Below are 21,092 nucleotides of genomic sequence, written 5' to 3'. Positions count from 1 at the left end.
CAGTACGTTTCTGTATAGATGTTGCAACTGTACAGAGCTTTGGCAATACCTACTGTATGTCATTATGGTCAATCATACTGAAAGCTATTTTGAATTGAATTTACTGCACTTTTGTTTTCCTGCACACCATAACTTGCTGTAACTTTAGCTGATAATGTGTATACTACATCAATAGTGTATACTTCTCCGAACTTTTATCCTCGCAATAACTGGAGTACTTCCCCTTTAAGAAAGTGACAGCAACAAGCGGTGGAGGAGCTGGTCAGAAACTGGCCAGGAGCGGACGGCAGTGAAGGAATCTCCAAACTTTTCCAACACACAGTTCCATAGTCTGTGTTACTATTTAACTTCTCCTACGGCTTGTCATCGTAAGTGAAAAATAACGGGTTCGTTGCCGTACTTTGTGTGTCGGTGATGAAGTGAATGCCACTCACCGCATGGAAGAAGGAAAGTAGCGAGTGGAAAAACTTCTGGAGTGATGCCCGAGCGACTGCATCCCTCCCTCCAAAGTTCAGCTAAGGTGGCTAACATTAGCTAGCGCAGGACTCGACTCGCTGATATAAAAGTTAATAGGATAAGATAAACGTTTGTATTTACCCCAAAACACCTAGTAACACAATGACTAATGTATTGGCAAAGCGTCGTGAGGATAGTTAATGCTTGAGGCAAACTGAACCGCTTTCATCCTTGGCTTGTTATCTTAGCCCGGACCAGGTTACACTATCAAGCTAATCATTTTTTTTTTTAGCAAAGTAGAGCTAGCTGGTAGACTGCTAGCCTCTGTGAAGTGCAGTTAACGTGAGGTAAAACTCTGAGAAATTACACATTTCTCGTTTATCTCCAACATGAAAACACTACTGTATTGTTTTAACTTTTCTGGAAACTGAAAGTTAATACATGGACCAATGGTAGTACCACTTGAGGACATGTACATAGATGATAACTCTCATGACTATAGCATGAGAAAGTAATGTAAAAACCCGGATGTACCTACGCATGTCATTATTACTACATTGAATTGTGGAAGTCAGTGGACATGTCATGGACAGACTGTTATTAGAAAATAGCTTTACTGACTCTGGACCACTTTGAGACGTTCTTCAACCATCCCTGCCACTTTATTAAGACATTCTGAAGGACATACTGCGGTTTGGAGCCTTCCTGCATAGTTATCATCTTTATTCATCACCCACATCCCGAGGGTCTGCATCTTGGATGAAGAGGAGAGTGCTATGATGAAGGTGACGGTGACATTTGGGCAGACAGGTGTGGTGGTGCCCTGCAAGGAGGGGTGGACTGTGAGGGACCTCATCCAGCAAGCCACGCAGAGATACAGAAAACTCCTCGAACAGGTAACATTTAAATAATTAAAAAAATAATCAGTATGACACTTGGCCTATGTTGTGACACATACATGTGTATATTGTTATAGCTGCTCCAAAGGCAACAGTATTTATTATCATTTCAAACAAAAAAGGATTTGGTTAATGCACCAACATCAGTAAAAAAAGTTGTTTAGGGATATGCATATTGGATGATTGAATATTGCTATATTCTAAAATATATTGTTATTTGAGTAAATGCCTACATTAGAAAATAAAAGATGTATGCACTATGCAGCGGGTGTTACTTGAGATTTTTTTGGGACTGGTACTACCAAAAAGTGTACAGTTATTGCGAGTCAAATAGTACTTTGCTTTATAACTAACGTTCTACTGAAACATCGGCAGTTACATCTCAACATGTACTTACCTTTTACTACACCTTAGGCAGTTTTTGTATTTATTTAATGTTTCGGCAATCAGTTTCATTTTCATTGAAACAAAATAGGTCATTTCCAAGAACACGAATAGAACATGAACACATGTGGTTTTAAGTCTATTTGACCTTCGAGCCACCATTTGGCTACATTATTCATTGTTAGAAATACTTTCCTGAAAAAATAGTAACATTTTTATAAACTCCTGAAAGACTGATAAAAAAGGCGAGATTACTTTTTATGAAACAGCGCTTTTCATAATATCTGAGGTTTTCCTCCAAGTCATAAAAGAATAATCGAATGCTCTGTCATTTTTATATCATGAAAAGGGCCATATGATTATCACACCTCAAAGTCTTGGGAAATTAGACAAAGCCATGGAGGTCCAGTTCTCCATAATTGCTGTATAAAAGATTAAAAGCATATCTGATGTGAATTGTGATGGTCCAGACAGGAGCAGGCATGAGTCGTTTCCACTTCTACAGTGTAAAATGTAAATGAGACTCTTTTGTGGTTCCTTTATGACTGCTGTTGATTCCCCGTGCTGCTCCTGGGGCAGAAACCTCATGACGACCAAATCTTCTCAGTGACTCTCTCCATATTGGCTCCATTATTCAAAGAGCACACCAGTCATATATATAGATGGCCTCGGTTGGGGTTGAAGGGGAGAAGCTGTGTTTGTGTTTTTGCTAGACAGACAGAGCCTTCGGAGAACTCTTTTCTTTTCAACCTCTTCTTTTTTTTGCTCTCTCCACACTTTTGCTTTCATCTACCCATATATCAGCCTCCAAACTCCTTGTTTTTAACCCCTCTATATAATTTATCATCATTTTATGCTCACAAGTACATCACCTCTTCCCTTTCTACATAGCCAGAACTCTCGCTTCCCTTTCATTTGATCCCTTCTTCCTCTTTAAACACTTCCTTATTCACCTCCTGTTCTGCTTTATGAGATGACTCTGTTCCGCCTAGAAGTATAGATTCATAGTTTAAATTAGGGCTGCGTAAATAATCGTAATTGTTTCAAAATTGCAATAGACTAGTGCAGTATCCAAATAGCAGTACAGTATGTGTATACCATTCTGATTAAAATATTTGTGTTCTGCCAAGAAGTCCCGACTTGCAGAAAGTATTGTACAGACTTCAAACTAACAGTATATATCATGTAAAAAGGTAATGTATGTAAGCTCTAAGCGTGGGTGCTTCCATTAGAAGCTGTTGATTGACATCTGAGGGCCTGCTTTATCAAAGCAGACATTTTGCTATGTTGTAGGAAAAGCACAAGTGGTACTGATAACATTGAAAAACAACTGCATTCCAAAAAGCTCCTGGTAATGTGCAAACAGGGTTAATGGCATTGGTTGGTGGCACATTTGATCATTGTCTGCTCTGAAAATGTAAATGTTTGAATTAATACACAATTCCAAACAAAAACCAGGAGATATATATTGAATGATTTCTTAGCAAAAAGTTATTTTAAATTGTAGTCTTACTTCAAAAATAAAACGTTTAATGCTTGGCATAAAAGTGTCAGATCAATCAAATGTAATGCCCGCCATGTTACAGTACAGTTTACATTCTAACTCTCACACTAGCGCAGCAACATTTGAGGTGTTATCGATGTTCACTGAGAGCGAAGTGAGTGCTCCAGGTGTGTTCTCCTGCAGCAGCGGTTTGTGTAATGATGCACCTCCCTGCTCTATCGATTAGCTCTCGGGGTGTTTCAATGCTTTGCTTCCTGTTTGTGTGATTGAACAGCCTTGTTAAACACATGCACGCTGTGTGTGTTTTGGCTCTTCTTCCTTATCTTCTTCCTCTGTTGTCTTTCTCTCTCCCACACATTTGTCAGCACTTCAGTCTCCCCTCCTCTGACTGTTTACATTCCCCTTTGTAACTTCTGTTTTTACTTGGCCTTCCGCCCTCTTTCTTCCCTCTTTTTGATAGCTAGTCCTTCTTTCTCCTTTTTACTAATAAGTTGCTTAATATTTTAGGTATTCTATTTGATTTTTCACACCTGCTTTTGCCTCCTCATCAACTTCTTTCTCCTCCTTTTTTTCTGGAATGGATTTACGTATCACCTTAATTGCTCCCTCTCGTCTCTTCTTCTCTTATGTGTTTGTTTCTGTTTTTTTCCTCAGTCTCTTCCCATCATTCCGTCATTTCCCTGTAACACTAATCTGTTGTAGCCGTGTAATTATGGCTGTTAATGTGTTCCAGGATTAGAAAGCAGGGATGTGTTTGTGTAGAGCTGTCCACTCCCTAATCCCCAACCCCCCAGTGCTAGGCAAATCATGTTTTTAAATGTTCACAAAGGCAGCTTTCTCCCTGACTCTCTACCTCTCCCCCTCATCCCTATCTGCTTCATCCTGCCTAGAAAGTATGCTGCTTGTATTCAAAACATTATTTTAATCTTATGTGTTCCTGCGCGCATCCACTGTATCTAACTGACACTGGCAGTCCTATTTATTGGCTGCTTTGTTAGGAGTTCCCACAGCGGTGTAAAACATGTCACAAACTGGAAGCTGATTCCACAAATGTGGAGCTTGATAAGAAAAGACTCTGGCTCCCATTGCACTTTTAGAGACTCTAGGAACAACCAACAACCCTGCATTCTTGGAACGCAATGCCCTAGTAGGACAGTAGGGTATAATGAGTTATTTAAGGTAAGATGGCGCCTGCCCATTAAGGGCTTTGTAGGCGAGAAGAAGAATTTTAAATTCTATCCTGTGTTATATAGGGAGCCAGTGTAAGGCAGCCAGAACAGGAGTAATGTGGTCCCTTTTCCTAACTCTGGTTAGTACACGAGCTGCAGCATTTTGAATCAGCTGAAGCGACTTGACTGACTTCTTGGTACTCCCTGATTATAAGGAGTTACAATAATCCAGCCTTGAAGTAACAAATGCATGGACTAGTTTCTCTGCATCGTTTTGAGGCAAGATATGCCTGATTTTTGCAATGTTACATAGATGGAAGTAGGCGGTCCTTGAAATTGATTTTATGTGGGCGTTAAAGGATAAATCCTGATCAAATATAACACCAAGATTCCTTACAGTCTCACTGGAGGCCAAATTAATGCCATCCATAGTTAGTATATCTTTATATAGTTTGTTTCGTAGATTCTTTGGGCCGAGTACAATAACTTTGGTCGTGTTTAACATCAAAAAGTTTAAGGTCATCCACGTTTTTAAGTCCTTGAGGCAGTCTTGAATTTTATTTAGATGATTAATTTCATCAGACTTGATTGATAAATATAGTTGAGTATCATCCGCATAACAATGAAAGTTTACAGAATGATTCCTTATAATATTGTCTAACGGAAGCATATATAATGTGAACAAAATAGGTCCGAGCACTAAGCCCTGTGGCACTCCATGGCTAACTTTGGTTTGCGTGGAAGATTCATCGTTGACACGTACAAACTGAGAACGTTCAGATAGATAGGACCTAAACCAGCCTAAAGCAGTTCCCTGTATGCCAACTAAGTGCTCTAGTCTTTGCAATAGGATATCATGGTCGATAGTATCAAATGCAGCACTGAGATCGAGCAAAACAAGAATAGAGACAAGTCCTTTGTCTGAGGCTATTAGAATATCATTTGTGACTTTAACCAGAGCTGTCTCTGTGCTATGATGTGTTCTAAAGCCAGACTGAAAACCTTCAAATAAATCATTTTATTTTTTAAGTAATCACACAACTGTTTTGCGACTGCTTTCTCAAGAATATTTGAGAGGAACGGAAGATTAGAAATAGGTCTATAGTTGGCTAAAACCTCTGGATCGAGGTTGTGCTTTTTAAGAAGCGGTTTTATCACTGCTACTTTGAATGATTGTGGAACATAGCCTGCTAATAAAGACATATTCATAATATTTAATAAAGAAGTGCTAATTAATGGAAACACTTCCTTCAACAGCTTAGTTCAGGGGTGCCCACACTTTTTTGGCTGGTGAGCTACTTTTGAAATGACGAGCTCACCGAGGTCTACCAACCAAAAATAAAATCCCAAATTGCAAGGGTTGCTGAATAACACGTTTTATATATACATGGGATAACTACAATAGGGCTGCAACAAACGACTAATTTGATAATCGATTAATCTATCGATTAATCAAACAAACAATTAATCGACTATTCGGACTGTTACTGTATGCCTTGCACAATTTCTCAAACGCTCTTATTTAGCCATCAACTTTTAGATTTAGCTTGAGGTTGTTTTAGGCATGTGGAAACTAGCAATGAAGACAAAGATGAATACTTGATTCAAAAATACATATATTATTAAATTAACTTAACAAATTGTTTACAACATTAACATTGCTTTTTATTTAAATTAAATAATATTTCACATCAAAAGAAACAACAATGTTTTAACAAATCATATTAAATAATCTGATGACAGAACTGTAAACAGAATAGCTGAAACTTTAACAAAATAAAGAGTAACTCAGTTACCTCTAATCATTAACCCATGTTTGTATAATTGAGTTAACTCCGTGTGTTGCTGCTAGCATACATAACACCTGACGTGGAAACGTTACTCGTGGATGGGGCTACAAAGCTACGAGAAAGACAGTCGAACCCGGTGCATTCCTCCGTCTGAATGTGGTGCACTTTTGCTAAATGTTTAGACAAATTGCTCGTGTTACCGCCCTCACATGCTAAACACTCTTGACAACGAGCATTGTCCACCTCAAGACGGGTAACATTTAACCACACCTTGGAGCGCTTCTCTCCGCCATCCCCGCCGTGTGTTGCTGCATGGAGCAGCTGCGTGTGTGTAAACTGCCCCGCCCCCCTCGCACACGGAGGAGAGAGATCTAGTCTGGATCGGAGAGATCGAAAATACACCGACCATATTTGCAATTTTTTTGTCTTTTTGCATATTAGAAACGAGTTGGCGACACTTAAGACTGCGAGATAATGTTTGTGTAGCAATAATACATGACCTTTCGCTTTCTCAACTCGCTACTCGGAGGGAAGTCGCTGTCATATGCCTTGTGAACACTCGATAATGCCTCTCCTCACGTTACCTTTCTTTGGCAGAGCGACTGCTTTACAAATAAGGCAAATAACCTTTGAATGTGACATCACAACAAAATATTCTTTCTCCCATTCTGGGTGGAAGTGGTATGTTTTTAGCTTCTTGCTCGGTCCTGCACTCATTTTGTTGTTTGTCTCTTGTTTGTCTCTTTAATTTAATTTGAGTTTTCCCGGCACTTGACTGATTTTGTATCGCTTTGTATTCTGGGTTAACAGACTGGAAAGCGATAGGTCGCTTTTTCTGTCAATCAAGTAAACTCCTGAATTAAGTGGCAGGGAGGCCAAGGGAGGAGGGATCAAAACCTGTCTTGTCTATTTTAACGGAGCTGGATTTTTTATTTTTATGAATGACTCGCAATCTACCAGCATTGCCCGACGTACTGGGCACCTCTGGCTTAGTTGGAATTGGTTCTAACATACACGTTGATGGTCTAGAAGAGAGAATCAAGAATTATTTTAAAGAAGAAAGAACATGAAAAGATAAAACACAAGGTCTTAGTAGAGAGGAAATTAATAAACCGTTGAAGAAATCCGAGATGATGAATGTAAAAAGGAAGATAGCTGGCACAGCAGGGCGAAGAGGAAGTGTGGCCGGGGAACAGGGAGGGAGGGAGGGGAGCAGAGGTGGTTTTTCAGGGGGAGTTGTCAGGAAGTTATTAGCTTGTTGACAGACTTCCTAATTACCTTGGGCCAAACAAAAGCGTGCAGCATGCTTTTGGATTTATGTTGTCTCAGGTTCAATCCAGCTGTATTCTTTAAAACATCAAACTGGATCACATCAACATGAGTAACCTTTGTTAAATCTAATTGCAATACATGTATATTATTAGATTGTATTTATATTTGACACAATTTGCTCAATCTTTTAACGTATGATTGTACGCATGTGTTTGCTTCTTGCGTCTATAGACTGTAAGATGGATGTATATGAAAGTGTTCCTGCCTATGTGGGTGTGTGCTGTAGTTTCATTAGCCAGGGCAGGAATGCTGATGAGGCGTGGCAAAAACAAGCTGATAAAATCGCAAAACATCCTGGACCGATGCCAGAGCTCAGGCAATTATATCTGAGAGAGAGGAAGGGGCAGGGAGGAGACGCGTGCCACTGTCTCAGACAAACTGCAGGAATGTGTTCATCCAACATGACATCTCTACTCTAATCTATTCAGTTTTCTTCTCCAAATGAGGTAGTGTGTAAAGACACACACATGCTTTTCCAAATTAGCCTGTCAAGCTTGCAATTGATAGATCATTAATACATAGAATGAATAAATGCAGATTATCCTGGTTGGTTGATTTTACATGCAATATTAAGGATTAAAAGATGGCTGTTCAACAGACAGAAATGTAAAGTTCACATTTCTGAATTCTGATAGGGAGTTAAGATGCTAAAGAAATCTCATGATAAACCTACCGTAGTCTACGTTTGATGAGAGAAACTCCTTGTGCACAGCTTTAATGTGGAATGCTGAAATGTTAACATGGTTACTAATGGTTACCATGGCATTTCCACCAGCAATTCCCTTGCTTTGCTTTTTACAGAAGACAAGCTTTGTTTACACGAGGAGTCAAAAGATGGGTTGAGCGACAATTTAAGTCAGAAAGTGTTTTTTTCTGCCGAGGTAGGTGCTACATCAGAACTCACTGCCTCTACTAAATAATATTTTAGCTATAATACTTCAAAATACTCAAAAAACTGCCATGCTTGACCATTTTTCAACAATTTCAGACCCCTCAGTTTTTCCGTTCTGGATCTTATTATAGGACATTTATTTTCATTTCCATTACATTTGAAGTAATGTCCCGACTAGGGCTGTGGCGATACACTAATCTCACGATACGATACGATACACGATATTCAGCCAACGATACGATATATATCACGATATTCAGCCAACGATACGATTCGATACGATTCGATATAATTCGATACACTTATATCATTTTCTGAAAGATTTTAAAGGGACAGTGTGATTTTGGTGACATCTTGTGAGTGTTCCATTGACTTGGATTGAATTAATTCAACTGAAAACTGAAAGCATCCATTATACAATATATGGCTCTGACAGAGAGTCTCCAGCTTGCAAATGCTGGACAAAATGAATCAAAAGATGTGGTGAGAAAATTAGTTTCATTTATTGAAACAGTGCAAACTGTAGCTGTAAAGTGCAGTATCACAATGGACAATGGAGAATGAAAAGGTGCAGCAGGTGGCGGAACACGGGGGATTTGAATGGGACTTGTTAGAAATTAAAATCAATGTTTTGATGGCATAAAGTACCATAAACATACCGTCAGTTTAAATGCTGTTTTATACTGAAAAACCAGAAGTTGTTGTGCACAACCAGTTGTTGAGCTTTTATTCTGAAAATCCTTCATCTCCGGTTAGCATTTAGCATGTGGCTAATATACAATTTCCTATAGAGGTGAATTTAGTAGCGATATGACACGGAGTGTTGCACACCGAAACCTACTGATTTCAAAACTACAACTATAGACGTCGAGATATTATTATTGCTGAATATTAAATGAAGGTACAGTTTATTTGAATACGTTTGTTTACAGACGTGGGTAGCATGAGACAACATAAGTACCGGAAATGATACCAGCCGTGAGGTATTTTTGGAGTATTGATTACAGCGTTTAAAATGTATTAAATGAAAAGTCATGAAAGAGATAAGGAGGAGAAAAGGCGTGTTTAGTTATATATTTAATGTGCAATGTCTGAATCCTCTGTAATGCGCAACAACGAGCATTGGAGACGTGGAGGGCCGGCCCCCAGCAGCGCCAACCGGCCCACAGGGAGGATTCAGCAGAGGATATTTAACAGCTGGAAAGGTGAAGCTCGCTCTCTTCCCTTCGCTCATCTTCGGCTTGTAACATTACCGCGCTTTTTATTAATTAAAGTATACATTTGAACATTCTCAGAGACTCAATTAGTCTCATTTTTAAAGCTTCTCTCCTGGACGCGAGTATAACGAACACAGTTATCAGACTTAATGTATCGATACCTGCGGCTGAAATATCGATACTTTCTCGGAAAATTAAATATCGATATATATCGCAAGATTGATTAAATTGCACAGCCCTAGTCCCGACCCATTAGAGCTAAATTGGTTTTGATCATTTGAAAAAAGCATTTAAACTAATTTCTTTCTTTCTTAATATATTCAAAATAAAAACTATAGTTTGAAAGGTTTTTTTTTACGTTTTAATTTTATTTAAATTAATTTCTGTGTTTCTATTTAATATCTATATATTTTTGATATTTGAGGCCTTATTTTTTTGTTTTTTCTGTTGAAAATCTCTGCAGAAAATATAAAATCTACACCTGGAATAAAATAAGGCATCAATTGAATATTAAACAATAAATATATATTTTAAAAAGAATTACAGAACTGAATCCAAATAATTATTTAACCCTAAAAGAACATATTTCTAGTTTAATACAATATTGTATTTTTTGAGAGTTCAAGATCATAACTTAAACATTCAGTTTCACTTTCTGTTTTTAAAATATATATTGTATAAAAAAAAAAAAAATTGGCCCAGATTTAGCTCCATACAGATGCTTTTCACATTTTGTGAGGAAAGGCTCAAGAATTCGACTAAAGTTACCCGTTTTGCAGTGTTTCTAATTCCACTTCTCCTCACTGCCTCCAGTTTTGACAGCAGTATGCATACCAAACTCTTGTGTCAACTAACGGACTAGAAAGGCTTACTGTTCACAGATAAAGAACAAGGGGGAAAGGTGGGGGTTAAGCGCACACACACCTGACAACACTGAATAATATATTAACTCTGGTGGGAATGTACAACCCAATAATCAGTCCTTGATCACGTCCAGAGAGTAACATTCCCTAAAATTGCCCAAGATGATCTGTACTAGTATCAGGAAAAGCAGTGTATTAAGTGCTAATCCCTCTGATTTACAGATATTATCAGCGTGTTTACATCTCTTATCTCGAGTCTTACAGTAGCTAAGTGTCCCTCTCGTTTTTTAAGCTGCCACACTTGAAGGCACAGGGTTTCTGCAGTTCACAGAATAAATGTGAGACATTATCGGTGCACTCTCCCTGAATTTTTTTTTTTTTTTTTTTGATATACTTTATTAATCCCCGTGGGGAAATTGTTTCTCTGCATTTGACCCATCCTAGTGTTAGGAGCAGTGGGCAGCCATTTTGAACAGCGCCCGGGGAGCAGTGTAGGGAACGGTGCCTTGCTCAGGGACACCTGAATATCAGATTAGATCACTGTGCTCTTGTCTCTCTACCTCCCCATCTCCTGTCATCTTGGCTGTATGACTTGCTTCCTTTAGTAAAAGATTAAAGGGGAGTGTTGACCTAAAAACAACAGAAGGTCTCAGGAAAAAGGAGGCTGTTGAATGTACGTTTGCCAAAACGTTGTATTTATAAAACATAAAACATATTTCTTCTCTTGACTTACTTCAGCAGTAGTTTGATTTTTTTTAATAAACCAAATTAGGCACCCTGTAGGTTGTATCTGCCGCTAACAAATTAAATGAATGGATAGGTGTTCAAAAGATCATTCAAATTCTAATCATAATTAATGAATTAATTGGTTAATAAATTATGACCATGGTTTTAGGATTTTTAAATTGTAAATACTTATAGCAAGTCACAGGCATATCATGATAACACAAAGAGAAATAAAGAAAACGCTTATCAATTCAGACCAACTGCTCAATATCTAATTGTGGTTTACATTGTGGTTTACAACTAACATTGTATTTACATTTAATATAAATAATCTTAACAAACATCTGAAAATGATTTGTTTTTAATGCTAAAAGCCTTCCTTATTGATGTCTGAAGATATAGATATATAAAATACACCATATTATTTTGACACCATTTCTTCACTTAAATGTAGTTAGTATTATTGCTAAAAATGGCCTATATTGACCTGAAATTGAGAGAAGGAAGTGACTTCTCATTTGTGATTGTATGACATCACATGACTAGCAATCTATTTCGTTTTTTTGCTAAAACAGTTATTAGTAGCGATGGGTACCGAGCCCCGGTATTAAACGGGCCCCGGGGCTGAATTATTAAAGACCGTGGTACCGTTAAGCTCCGACGTTAGCGGTCTTTTTATCGGTACTGGAGACATGTAAGAAATATGTCATAGGCTATGTATTATTGCTACACAAACATTATAGTGCAGTTTTAGTATCGCCAACTCTGTTTCTAATATGCAAAAAGACTGCAAAATGCTTCTATGATTTATTTTTAGTATTTTCGATCTCTCCCCTACCTGCTTGGGAGGGGGCGGGGCAGTTTACAAACATGCAGTGTACACACATGCAGCTGCTACATGCAGCAACACACACACAGAGGAGATGACGGAGAGAACGCCCTCCGAGGTGTGGTTAAACTTTACCCGTCTCGATGCTCGTTGCCTAAAGTGCAATAATAGTTTAGCATGTCAGGGCGGTAACACGAGCAATTTATCTAAACATTTAGCAAAAGTGCACCACATCCAGACGGAGGAATGCACCGGGTTCGACTGTCTTTCTAGTAGCTCTGTAGCCCTATCCACGAGTAACGTTTCCACGTCTAGCAGCAACACACGGAGTTAACTACATTATACAAACATGGGTTAATGATTAGAGGTAACTGAGTTATTTATTATGTTAAAGTTTCAGCTATTCTGTTTACAGTTCTGTCATCACATTATTTAATATGAATTGTTAAAACGTTGTTGTTTCTTTTGTTGTGAAATATTATGTATTTAATTTAAATAAAAAGCAATGTTAGTTTTGTTCACAATTCGTTTAGTTAGTTTACCTTATTTTTTTCTCCAAAAGAACCGATAAGAGTACCGTTAAAAGACCGGACCGATAAGCGGTATCGATAAAAGTAGTAGTACCGTTAAAACCTTAACGATACCCATCCCTAGTTATTAGTTATAAACAATTCAATTATGTCAATCAATAGCACTGACACAAAAGCATTGCAAAGAGAAATAAGTAAAACAAGTTGGAGATTTACTACATCAAAACGAAAGCATTATCTTCAACTAGTGCTAGTTTCCTAACCACCACAAGCAGGCAAACTGCCCAGAGGCCCTTGATCCCCACGGTCCCTGAAAGCTCCATGTTTACAGTGTTGGTTTGTTGTGATTTGATGAAGTGCTGATTTGGGGTCCATGTACCTCTAAGGTGCAATATTAACTGAAATGAAAAGCGTAATATATCGTCTGCTGTGAGAAAAGCACTGCGCGCCTGCAGGGCACCTCAGTCCTTTGATGTGGATGTAATGACTAGACTGGGCTTTGTTGACATTAAATACATTTATTTTGCTTGTGAGTTCACTAAATAGAATACTACCTGGGAAGAAATATCTGCCAGGAAGCAAGCCAATGGAAATGCTACTTTTTGTATTCTTCTCTTTGGTCTTGTTATTTATTAAGGACGCTCTTGTCGAGGCATAGTTAGCAAAGTTCTTCGTGAAGTGAGTCAATTTGGGTGCTAATGATGCTTCGAGGACTTGCCATTAAACCATCATAGACAAAATCTAACACTATTGGGACTCATTCTGAAGCCCAACCAGTAATAAAAACAAACGTATATGAGATGTTATGTACAAAGCTGTAGGCAGAAAAAGATACAACATAATTTACATGACACTTTGGCACTGAATTTTCCCATAGAAATCATAAAAAACATTCACATGTGTTGTCCCAGAGTTAATATGCCCCAAAACCCTGATTGATAGTGCTTAAGGAAGATAAACACTGCAAATGAGGAAAATAAAACAATGAAACACCATTTTTGAAAATCTCTCCTTCTCCCGAAATACATCTGGCTTGTGTCTGCCAAGTCAGTGTTACAATGGAGTCATACAATGAATTCCAGCTAGAGAGGGAGGGAGGAAGAGATGCAATTTAACAGGATAAACAGCCACATTGTCTGAGTCTTGTGCAACACATTAAAAGCTGTTTAAACGTCTGTTAATATGTGACGTAATAATAAAAAAATGATTCCGGGCTATAACTTGGGATAAACAGCTTTCCTTAATGAACAATCACAACCATGCCTGTTGTACTTCTATGTTACCCATGTTACCAGGTGCCAAAGAGCAACATGTAGACTTAAGGCCCGGACACACCAATCTGACAACAAATAACGGACACAGACGGACCCCGACTGTTGCGTCGCCTCGCGTCTCTGCGTTTTGGCCATGTGTCGCACTGGAACACACCGCAAAGACTTCAGCCGACAGCCAAGAAGCACGTACGAACTGCGCAAGCGTGAGTGGCAATAACTCTCCTTACCAGCAGGCGGCGGTAGTGTGTATTCGTCATTCAAAAGAGGCAACAACCGGAAGACAGACTGCGTGATAACCGAGAGAAGAAGAACAGACTGTGTGATATAAACAAACAACAAATAGCGTGTGCGTTCCATTTTCACTCTACAACGAGAAGCTCATGGGGCTTTCCCGAACCTGTGTCGAGAGCTGGAGTTAAATGAAACCTCAGATTTGCCTTCTTAATAGTAGGGATGCACCGAAAATTATCGGCCGAAAATGGTTAAAAAGGCCCTTTCGGCTTTCGGCCGAAAGGGTTTTAGCACCGAAAAAATATCACCGAATGTCAGAACAGGCAACCTAACGTGTTGTTGTGATGACGTAATAAAGACGCGGCGACGCGGCGAGGCAGGGACCACGCTCACGGCTGGCTCACAGTCAACATGTCTGCCGCTTGGAGATACTTCACAATATCAGATAAAGAGTCGCGGATTGCGATTTGCAAAACGTGTTCAGCTGACATTTCTCGAGGGGGTGTAACTTCAAAGACTTTCAGCACTTCGGGATTACTCCATCACCTGAAATCTAAACACCCGGACCAATATACGGAGTATGATGAAATCACCAGCGCACAGAAAAAAAAAGTCCTTCCCAGCACCCCGACTCCTTCTGTGGCGGACCTTTTTGAAAAGATTAAAAAGTTTCCCAGTGATGGTCCTAAGGCAAAGGGCATTACTCGGAAGTTAATGGAATGCATCGCCATGGACGATCAACCGTTTTCTGTCGTACAGGACGTTGGATTTCGTAGGCTTATTGAGCATATTGAGCCACGTTATTCCTTGCCTAGCAGACGACACTTAGCAGACGTGTGCTTACTTGAACTGTACAATGTCGTTGCTAATCACATCCATGAGCTCTTGGCTACAGATATTACAGCCATCAGCTTCACGACAGACATATGGAGCTCAGACGTAAGCATCACCAGTATGCTCAGTCTAACTGCACAATGGATCGACAAGGATTTTAAACTGCAAAAGATTCTGCTGCATTCGCAAGAGTTTAGGGGGTCTCATACAGCACAGTCCATCTCGTTGACATTCGCCAATATGTTCGACACATGGCATATCGACCGACCTAAAGTGCACGCAATAGTCACTGATAACGCACGAAATATAACTAAAGCTATAGAAGAATGCAATCTGAGTGGAATACGCTGCATGGCCCACACTCTGCAATTAGCTGTGAACGAGGGAGTGTTGGCTCAACGCAGCGTAAAAGATCTGTTGGCCATAAGCAGAAAGATTGTTGGTCACTTCAAACACTCTCAACTGGCCTATTCTCGCATTGAGTCAATACAAGATGAGCTTGGAGTAACAACAAAACGGTTCCAACAAGATGTGAGTACACGGTGGAACAGTACATATTATATGCTGGAAAGCCTCTTTGCTCAAAAGCGAACCTTGGTTGGCTACATACAGCGCAGATCATGATCTCCCCGCATCATTCACTCCAAACCAGTGGATCTTAATGGAGAACATTCTCTCCATTCTTGCCCCATTCGAACAGCTAACTAGAGAGATTAGCTCATCTGACGCATCGGTGGCAGACGTCATCCCTTTAAATGCGGCTCTAAAGCGTCTTCTAAGGAAAGAGGTTGAAACGGACCGTGGAGTAAAAACTATGAATAGTACACTCTTGGAGTCTGTCAACACACGTTTTGCTGATATCTACTCTGATCCCCTGTACTGTATCGCGACTGTACTTGACCCGCGATATAAAGACAATTATTTTGATGCGGGGAAAAAGCAAAGCGCACGAGACATGATCCAGGCTGTGTTGGATAAGGAGAACCCACGAGAGGAGGAGGAGGCTGCTGCGCACAGCACAGGAGACGTGACGCAGACCACAGAAAAAAGGGCTCGTCTGTCTACAGCAGAGGAGGAGGAGGAGAGGGGGCAACCACCCTCGTTGTCTGATATGTTCAACGAGATCATGGAAGAGAATACTACCCCAAATAGGTAGGCTACTCTGTTCTGACTTGGTTACTTACTGTACTATGTGCTACTGAATGTGATATTTATTAGTACTGTATGTGCTGCTATGTAATATGCTCTTAATGTTGTAATTTCTTTTGACATGTCAGATGATTTTATTTGTCTGCCAAGTGATCTGGCATGCGTAAATATACATTTGACTAAATGTTCATTATGCACTGTCCCTATTTTAAATACAATCTTATTCTCTCAAACCTCTCAAATGCCAGGCTGGTGACAAGCTCAACCGCTCAACAGTTAGATGATTATCTCTCAGAAGTACCCATCCCCAGAAGCGAGAACCCTCTTGGATACTGGAGAAACAAACAAGACCGCTTTCCTGACCTGGCCAAGGTGGCACGCAAGTATTTGAGTGCTCCATGCACAAGCACTGACAGCGAGAGACTGTTCAGCGCTGCCTCTCATGTGCTTGATGAGAAGAGGAACAGACTCATGGCTGATAAAGCAGAGAAGCTACTGTTCATTAAAAAGAACCTCCCACGTTTCCTTAATAAGTAGACAAGGCTGGCTTATCATAGGCTTATCATAAGCTTTCATTTGTAAATACTATAGTTACATTCATGTGGATTTATCCAGTTTGCACATTTGTATGCATGCACTTATAGGTGCATTTGTTGTTGTTGTTGACACTATTTTGTTGTAGGCCTACTGGCCTAGATGTTTATGCTGTTTTAAAGCCCCTTGGCTTTGTTCTGAATGCACTTTGTTGTAGTTATTATCCTACAGAGAAAATAAATGTACAAATGTTCAAAAGTGCTGAATAAATGTTTTATGGACCCATAATAGTGATTATTATTTAAGTTATGTTTTGCCATAATCATGTCTATTTCCATAATCAGGTAGCTGAACAACATTGGTAAAAAATGTATACATTATATATATATATTTCTATTAATCATTTTCGGCCTTTCGGCATTCGGTTTTCGGCCAACTGTTTCCTATTTTCGGTATCGGTTTCGGCCAAGAATTTCCCATTCGGTGCACCCCTACTTAATAGATTGTTTGGGTCTCTCACTTCCGTTTAGCTTCTCATGCACTGATTCGCTAGCTTTGACGATATGACGATATATATCGTCATATCGCCCACCCCTAGGCCGACGGCTTTTTGGCCGTCGGCCTAGGGGTGGGCGATATGACGATATATATCGTCGTGACGATATTAGGTCTCCACGATATGCTTTTTCAGAGATATCGTCCTAAAAAAAAAAAAAAAATAGCGGGAGGGGAAGAGGCTCTCCGTGCGCGGCGCAGGGGGCTATGACAGCGGACGGAGAGCCTCTTCCCCTCCCGCTCCCCCAGCCTCACCTACTGATTTTAATTTCACCATATATCAAGCCCGATCGATTTCACAATGTCAGCGCACCTCTGCTTTCGTTCAGTCCGAGTTGTTTGACAAGCTCCCAAAGTCCCCGCCCCCTTTCTTTGCAGCGAGCAACCATAGGGCAGGCATTTCATAAAGGGGCTCCTTATGAAAAGACTAGCAAAGCAAACGGTGGAAAGACATAACTGACGCTGTGGCGTTTTATGTTTTTCCCTTCAGTTATGCTAAAGTCTTTTATTACACTTCAAGTCTACTCTAAAGTTTACATTTTAATTGTTTGGCACTGACTTTTCCTCATTGATGTTTTATGTTTTACTTAGTTATGTTTTACCCTCCTTTTCATGTTTATTGATGTTCACTGCTCACTTGTTCATTCAGGGTTTCATTTCTGAAATAAAACCAGCTTGAAATGCTATTTTGGTCTGTTACTCCTTTTTGTTTTAGTTTCTGTTACCTTGTAGGTGCTTGTACTGTTAAGTAACTTGAAAAATAACCATAATAACCGACATGAAAAAATATCGTGATATATATCGTCTATCGTGATACTGCCTGAAAATATCGTGATAACATATTTTTCAATATCGCCCACCCCTACGTCGGCCCGGTTGAAAAGACCCGACGGACGGGACACACCAATCTGAGTAGGGCGTGTCGACGCTCATTGTTGGCCTGACGCCCACCGACGCCGATAATCGGCCTGGTGTGTCCGGGCCTTTTTAAGGTCAAACATTTTGTCATGTAACTCATAAAAAGGAGGAACATATCACTGGAGTACAAAACACACAATAAGAGTTAGACCTAACACACTTAGCTATTTTATCTACCTCTGGAACAAGCTAAACTAGTTATACATAGTGCTGCGTACCTGGACTCACATTCAGGTTCAGGTCCGGACTCAAGTCCAGAGGTTCAGTTTCGGGTCCGGACTTATAAGTCCGGACCTGAACCCATGGCTTGTGTCAAGTTGTGTGACTAAAGTGAACTTATTGTGAGCTAATTATCAATTGAAAATTAACTCATAATCAACTCAAATTCAAACTTGTGAGGTTTATTGTGCTCCCTTCCAGCTTGTGTTTACATTTCTCTACAAAGTACAAATGTAAAAAAAACACTTTTTTTCTTAGTCTACAAATGACTTATGACAGCAACTGCAGTGAACTACTACAACGTTCAAACATTTATTTCATTTACCAAACTAAAGTAACCAAACAGTCCCTGAGCTGACTGAGCCTAAATCCCTAAAACATTGCTGAAAGGTAGAGTGTAGTGTAGACTATATGCATTACACTGTTACACGCCTACTATACATACACTGTAGTGACTGTACAGTCAGAGTGTACTGTACTGTCTGTACACCATGTCTTTTCTACAACTCTACATGTGTACATTATACAGTACATACTATACATAGTGATGCACATACATACTGTTAGAAATTAAAATCAATGTTGATATGGTGTAATTTTGAATTAAATACACTATTTAATTTAAATTAGTTTTATTCTGAAGAAACCGGAAGTTCACACTATTAACTTAATACTTTTATTCTGAAAATTCTTCACTTCCGGTTAGCATTAGCATGTGGCGAAATGCTACGTTTTCAAACCGTGAATTGAAGGTGAAATGACATGTGATGTTGTACACTGAGCACACTGGGATTAGCACTCATTTATTGACGCTGAATAACGTTTATCAGGGAATGTTTAAATAACCACAGACACCAGAATATACGTAAGTGCTAGTTTTTTTGCGAGTCCAAGTACCGGTTCCCGACGTTCCGGTTTTAACCGGACTTGAACCGAAACTTTTTACAAGTCCAGTACCGGTTCGGCGTACCGGTACGCAGCACTAGTTATACATATATGTATTATTCACTGTCGGGTCACTCATTACTGGATCAGTGAGCTGCATGAGATACTGACAGGCTGTCAGGAGAGAGGAAAAGAGAGCGCTTCCGCTCATTTCTCCCGTGTTATTATCCAAAGTTAATATAAACTTGAATGATGTACTTCATTTGAATGTAATCATTATGTTGGTTGTTGTTTGTGGAAGCGACAGTGAATGAGCCCCAGAGCCCCATTAACTGAGTTTTAAACATCACTTTAAATGGAAGATCCCCATAGCCCCCGCCCACTCGATCGGATCGGCGATCGGTCTCGGCCGATACTGATTCCGGCGATTGGCGGTCAGCCCCAAAATTGGCGATCGGAGCATCCTTGGTGCCTAGCCTTAACAAACAGTCAAGTTACATTTCCAAAACTCCTTTAAGGGCCACCTAGCGTCTTTTTCTGAGTGCCAGCGTCTATTTTGAATTCCAATAAAGAGAGATTGCTTGCCGTCACATGTGGCCAACTCAAGAAAAAAATAAGAAATGCAAAAATATTTCACTTCTCTGGAGCGCTGGTGAAGTCAATGTTGAAAATGGGAGAGAAGCTTGTTTTTCCCCCATCTTTGTCCATCCTGATCTTAATAAGTGAGACAGAAACTCAAATCAAAACTAAGACGGGCAGACACTGGAGCACAGGTTCAAACCCCACTGCAGTCAGCATGTCGTTGTGTCTCTGAGAAAGACATTTCACGCTTTGGATAAAAGCGTCTAACAAGTGACATGTACTAATGTAAAAAAACAAGATTAATGGCATTTGGTATGCTTGTTGAAAATAGTTTAATGATTAAGGGTTTTGCACAATTTAATAATACACAAAAATAAGAGATGACAAACAGTGCATGAAGAGACAGAAAACTCGTTGGGCTCATTCAAAGCCTCAACCTAAATTATATTAAAAGTCACAAATGTATATAAAACCCAAGATCAATATACAAACAATTGGTTAAATTCAAAAACAACTTTAAGCACTACATATTCTATCCTTAAATATGTGAGTATGAAAACCAAGCATCGTACAGTGGTGACATTATTTGTACGGTATTGCAATGCAACAAGGTACAGTTTTTTCTATTTTACATTTATTTATTTTTTAACACAACATTTAGGAAGTCATTGCTCTCTGTCTTACTTATTAATGTACAAAAAAAAACAATATTACACCATAACATTCTATTTAAAGAGGAAGTAAATCATTCATTATAAAGGGTTTTGATGTAGAGTAGGAACATGTATGGACATTGAGACTTGCAGTGATACTCGGACTTGCAGCGCCCTTCTCTATCTCCCCCTCTCCCTGATGGAGTTCTTGAAAAGCATCGACAGTGCCTGACCCTGAAAGAGTGATTTAATGGAGCGGCACCTTGCAACATTTTGAGTCATACCTTTCCTGAGGCTGTTTGTGGTTTGTCTACGTGTTTGCGTGCACGTTGGTGTGCGTCGTCTCAATATGTTGTTCAACAAGCAGCTCTATGTAGTCAGCTGTCCGGTGCAGTGTGCGTGTCATTAATCACAGACCCAACACAGCGGAGCGAGGGAGGGAGGAGGGAGAGAGAAAGGCCGGGCCCGAGTAATCTACACGGCACCTAGGAAAAGATGTGGAAGGTTGTAAGGACGAAAGAAACAAAGAAGAGGGCGGGAATGCGAGAGTTGTCAAGAGAAAGGTATACGTAAACTATAATGAGGAGCAGAGTGGAAGAGTTAGGGACCACAGTGTTTCCCACAGATCTGAAATATACTTGGGCGGGTGGTGGCAGCGGGCGGGGGG

At 39.7% G+C, this 21,092-nt stretch overlaps 1 protein-coding gene and 1 long non-coding RNA gene across 4 annotated transcripts in view; both read left to right on the top strand.

The window, feature by feature from the left end:
• Positions 1 to 269: 269 nt before the first annotated feature.
• The window catches only part of LOC117466535 (partitioning defective 3 homolog B-like), a 291,025-nt gene continuing 270,202 nt past the window's right edge, over positions 270 to 21,092 (top strand). For all 3 annotated transcript variants that reach the window (XM_034109836.2, XM_034109835.2, XM_034109837.2), the window contains exon 1: positions 270 to 1,352. In XM_034109836.2, the coding sequence (XP_033965727.1) occupies positions 1,233 to 1,352 (120 nt within the window). In that variant the 5' untranslated portion in view covers positions 270 to 1,232. The remainder of the gene's footprint in view (positions 1,353 to 21,092) is intronic.
• On the top strand, positions 15,609 to 16,901 carry LOC139435964 (uncharacterized). The gene is made up of 2 exons (XR_011645174.1): positions 15,609 to 16,082; positions 16,328 to 16,901. It is a non-coding gene; the product is annotated as an uncharacterized lncRNA (long non-coding RNA).

This window comes from Pseudochaenichthys georgianus, chromosome 21 (assembly GCF_902827115.2).
Source record: "Pseudochaenichthys georgianus chromosome 21, fPseGeo1.2, whole genome shotgun sequence".
Classification (NCBI taxonomy): Eukaryota; Metazoa; Chordata; class Actinopteri; order Perciformes; family Channichthyidae; genus Pseudochaenichthys; species Pseudochaenichthys georgianus.
The sequence above is the reverse complement of the archived record's forward strand: the minus strand, read 5'-3'. Positions and strand labels throughout refer to the sequence as shown.